General features: G+C 49.7%; 1 protein-coding gene across 1 annotated transcript; it reads left to right on the top strand.

The window, feature by feature from the left end:
- Nucleotides 1-282: 282 nt before the first annotated feature.
- Nucleotides 283-1,746, top strand: LOC145718261 (immunoglobulin-binding protein 1-like). Its single transcript, XM_081809727.1, has 2 exons — nt 283-955; nt 1,323-1,746. Exons 1-2 carry the CDS (start codon nt 765-767, stop codon nt 1,729-1,731), a joined length of 600 nt encoding a protein of 199 aa, XP_081665853.1. The 5' UTR covers nt 283-764; the 3' UTR covers nt 1,732-1,746.
- Nucleotides 1,747-4,326: the final 2,580 nt, after the last annotated feature.

Genomic DNA, 4,326 nt, shown 5'->3' with positions numbered 1-4,326 from the left:
GGAGGGGTGGGCGTGTGTGGGAGCCGGGTGTGTGTGTGTGTGTGTGTGTTTGTGTATGTAAGAGCAGGTCGCAGGGGTGTTTGACGGAGGGGTGGACGTGCGTGGGAGCCAGGCCTAAAGGACGCAGGGTGCAGGATGTGCGAGCGTGTAGGAGGGATGACGTGAAGGGGAAGAGGGCGGGCGAGGACTGTCTGGGAGGAGCCGGGGGCCGAAGCGGCTGGATGGCCGGCAGCCGGAGGGGGGCGCCACGGGCACTTCGCACTCGCGCGCGCAGAGGCCCGCAGCCGGGGAGCGGCGTGGCGGCTGGGAGCCTCTGGCGGCCCCGGCCCCTCAACCGAGGGGGCGCCTCGCGAGCTAAGGCGCGCGCCTGGCCGGCTCCCTCGGCGTGCCCGCGCCCGCTCCGAATTCAAGCTGGTCCCGCCGGGGGCTAAGCTCAGAGCCCGCGGAACTTCCCAGCCCGGCGTCGGCGACGAGGAGCGACCCGCAATAAAACAGCACGCCGGGCTGTGCCTGCTTGCTCGCTTGCTTGCAGCGGATGCCTACTACTCGCGACAGGCAGCAGCCAGCCAAACTGAGTCTGTGGAATCGGTTGCCAGGGTCGGCGAGCAGCGGCTCCCGGAAGTCCTTTGCCGCTTTGGTAACAATGGAGCGACGGGACCACTACGGCGCTCCTTCCGGTTTCGATCCCGCTCGCCGCGCTCTCCTTTACCGAGTTTGCCTTTGACCCCGGAAGTGAGGTCTTCCGCCTTCCTCCCTCCCCCAAGATGGCAACAGCTGAAGACGAGTTACTGCTGCCGCGGCTCCCCGAGCTGTTCGAAACCAGCAAACAGCTTCTAGACGAAGTGGAAGTAGCGACTGAACCCAGCGGTTCCCGAGTGATCCAGGAAAAGGTGGTCAAGGGACTAGACCTCCTTAAGAAGGCTGCCGAAATGTTATCGCAGCTCGAATTGTTCAGGTAATGGGGGCCAGGGTACTAACGGTTGAGAATGGAGGTAATAATGGTTACCAGGGGTGGAGCCATTGAGCCCGGGTGGAGGAGACCCTTTCGGAAGGCCTAGGAACCTTTTATTCCTACCTCCCACTGCGATCTTATGTACATTGTTTACATTCTCCACCTGCCTTCGAGATGGTTGATATCCCACGTCTGGGCTCCCTAGTGTTGGCTGTTTGCATAGGCACTGGGTGTGAGCGGCCAGCCACTTTCCTTCCTCCCGCCTTCTCCCTGCACACACCCACCGCAGCCCTCCCCTCCCCTCCCCTCCCCCAGGAAGCGAGGGCAAATGCCCGTCCAGGCTTCACAGCCTCCTTTTTGCTCTTTCCAGCCGAAATGAAGATTTGGAAGAGATTGCTTCCACCGACCTGAAGTACCTGATGGTGCCAGCATTTCAAGGAGCGCTCACCATGAAACAAGTCAACCCCAGCAAGCGTCTAGATCATTTGCAGTGGGCTCGAGAACACTTTTTAAACTACTTGATTCAGTGCCAGTACTATCATGTGGCAGAGTTTGAGCTGCCCAAAGCCAAGGACAACTCAACTGATAACACTGCTAGTTCCTCCATGGCCTATCCTAGCCTCGCTGATATGGCATCTCAAAGACAGGCTAAAATAGAGAGGTGGGTCAATAGCTATAATTTGAGGCCTGCCCAATGGCAGTGCTGTTGGGGCGGGGTGCATGTTTTGGGGGGCAGGGAGGGGAACAGTGGTGTCTGTCACTCTTTTGGTTCCTATTGAGCATTAGGACCTGATGAGAGTCAACTCTCTTGAGTTTTTCAAGAAGCCCCTGCTTTTCTTGAGACGGTCATACCTAACCTTCACACCCCTGCTCCCCTGTGGTTGCCAACAACAGAATGTAGTTTAGCATAGTGTCTCCCAGTTTTTTCCCACATCGCAGCATAGCATTATTCATATGTACAGTGGGGTAGATATCTCAGAACGGCACGACATCTTGTAGCTATAATCCATTGATGAGCCCCTGAGTGAGAAGTTTTGTTCAAACAGAGTAATGGATCAGGTGTGTAACATCCTGAACTAATCTTAGTCCTAGCACAGCTCCATCGTGTGACCTTGAACAAGTTGCTTACTCTCAGTCTTAAAAAAAAAACATGGAATGGGTGCTCACAGTGTCTAAGAGCTACTGTAGGCACTGGAGATACAAACTGAGTGGGGGAGCTCAAATAAGTATGGGTGGTCTCCACCTGGGAGGAGGATATAGTCTGGTGAGGAAAAGAGGTATAGAAGCAAAGTAGCAATATAAAATGATGTGATAGAGAAATGCACGGGTACTGTGAGAGCAGACAGAAAGGAAACCTGACCAAAGAGGGAGCAGGAGAGAGGAGAAGGCTCCCTGGAATAGATGGCTCCTGTGGCGAGTTGTTTAAGGGTGAATAGGAATATTATTTGGAGGAAGAGGAAAGGAGGGCATTAGCCAGCAGAGCTGGTAGTGTTAGTGAAGCCACAGGGGCATTGAAGAGCACAGTGCTGGGGTGGGGAAACAACTAAGCGATTAGATGAGGCTGGAACATGAAGGGGGGTGGGTGGAGAAGGGGAAGGAATGATGCTGAAGAATGTTTTGGGGTCCGGACCAAGGAGAGCTTGGGATGTGAGGAAGGTGAAGGAACAGCCCTCCTGCTAAGAACTTGGGGAGGGATTTGAATCCTAGTTCCACCATTTAATCACTCTCACTTTGGGTAAGTTGCTTAATCTCTTGGTGCCTTAATTTCCCCGGCTGTAAAAATTGGATAATAATAGGTCTTTCTTCATAAAATAGTTTTGAAGATGAAAAGAGAAATACGTGAAAAGCACTTAGCACAGTGGCAGATGCAGTAAGTACTCACAGTCTGCTATTGTTCTGTCTTCGCTGCTGACTACAGGTTGTGGAGGCAGAGGCCTGGGTTTGAGACCCAGCTTTACATATAAGCCAGTGGACTTTGGGCAGCTCATTTCACCTCTCTGAGCCTCAGGATTCCTCATGTGTGAAATCATGTGCAAGTAATAAGGGTACCTGTCTTGTAGGATTAAGAAACAAAAAAGATAGAGCACATAAAACAGCACAGCATCGGGCACATAGTTAATACTATATGAATGTCATTTACTAGTAGGCCATGCTAAAGAACCTAAACTTTGGTTGGTGACTGGGTTCCACTGGAGGTTTTTGGTTTGGGGGTTTTGTAAAGAGAAGCGTTGTCATGTTTGCATTTTGACTAGCACACGGTGACAGCAGTTAGGAAGCAGTGTGACGGAGTTAGGTCACAAGTGACGAGGCCTCACTACGGCAATGGCAGAAGAGATGAGGGGGATATATTTATTTAGAAGGGTTGAGTCTGCAGAAAACCTGGTGATCAGTTAGTTCTGGGAGGTGGGGTAGACGGAGGCAACAAGGAAGATGTCCATGTGTCTGTCATAGGCGCATGGCTTGTGGAACTCATTAAGATGGGGAATAGAAGAGGAAGAACAAATCGGGATAGGAGAGCATATGAATTCAGTATTGAGCCATGTTGCATTTAAGGTGTCTAGGAGTCATCCACGTAGATGGATCTGGTAGTCTGTGGCTCAGGGGAGAGGTCTGGGCTAAAGAGCCGAAAATCGATTCATTCATATGGCAAATATGTATTGAGCCTTTCTTTTGGGCCAGGAACTGTTCTAAGTAATGGAGAACCAGATGAAATCCATGCCCTCATGAAGCTTTTATTTTGGTGGAGGAGACAGACAGTAAGCTGGTAAATAATAATGGAATTTCAGGTGGTAATGGTCTGTAAAAGAATAATGAAGTATGGTTCAGGGTTAGTTTGTGACAGTGAATAATTTTTGAGGAAATGGGATAGGCTGATAGGAAGTGGAATTCAGCATCCTGTCTTTTGTAAGATGGGAGCAGCCCACTGGCGTGTAACAGGTAGTTTAAACAGTGAGTTTGGTATCCAGATAATTATAGTACACCCCAAAAGAGGACTGTAAATGCCATAGAGATATAGGGTTGTAGAGAAAGACCAGGGAGTGAGCAGGAGGGATGAGGACGAGGTTTCAGCATGTAATGCATGTGAGATGAGCCTTGAATTGTGCTTAAAAACAGAAATCACAGATTTTCCTGAATGTAAAAGTAATAATAGCCATTGTAGAAAGTTGGAAAAACAGTATTTTTTAAATTAAAAAGGCCTCAATCCTAGCACTCGGAGATGATCTTTGTTAACTTCCTGGTGTATTTCCTTCCAGATACATAGTTATTATAGTTAATAAGTTTGGAATAATACTGTATATATATAGTTTTTTTATCCTTTTCAAACCTAACATTATATTGTGAACTTTCCCCATGTCTCTTGAAACCATGCTATT

Source organism: Leptonychotes weddellii, unplaced genomic scaffold, assembly GCF_054177405.1.
Source record: "Leptonychotes weddellii isolate Sample4059 unplaced genomic scaffold, ASM5417740v2 HiC_scaffold_12988, whole genome shotgun sequence".
NCBI classification, from domain to species: domain Eukaryota; kingdom Metazoa; phylum Chordata; class Mammalia; order Carnivora; family Phocidae; genus Leptonychotes; species Leptonychotes weddellii.
Note: the sequence above shows the minus strand (reverse complement) of the source record. Positions and strands in the feature narration are given on the sequence as shown.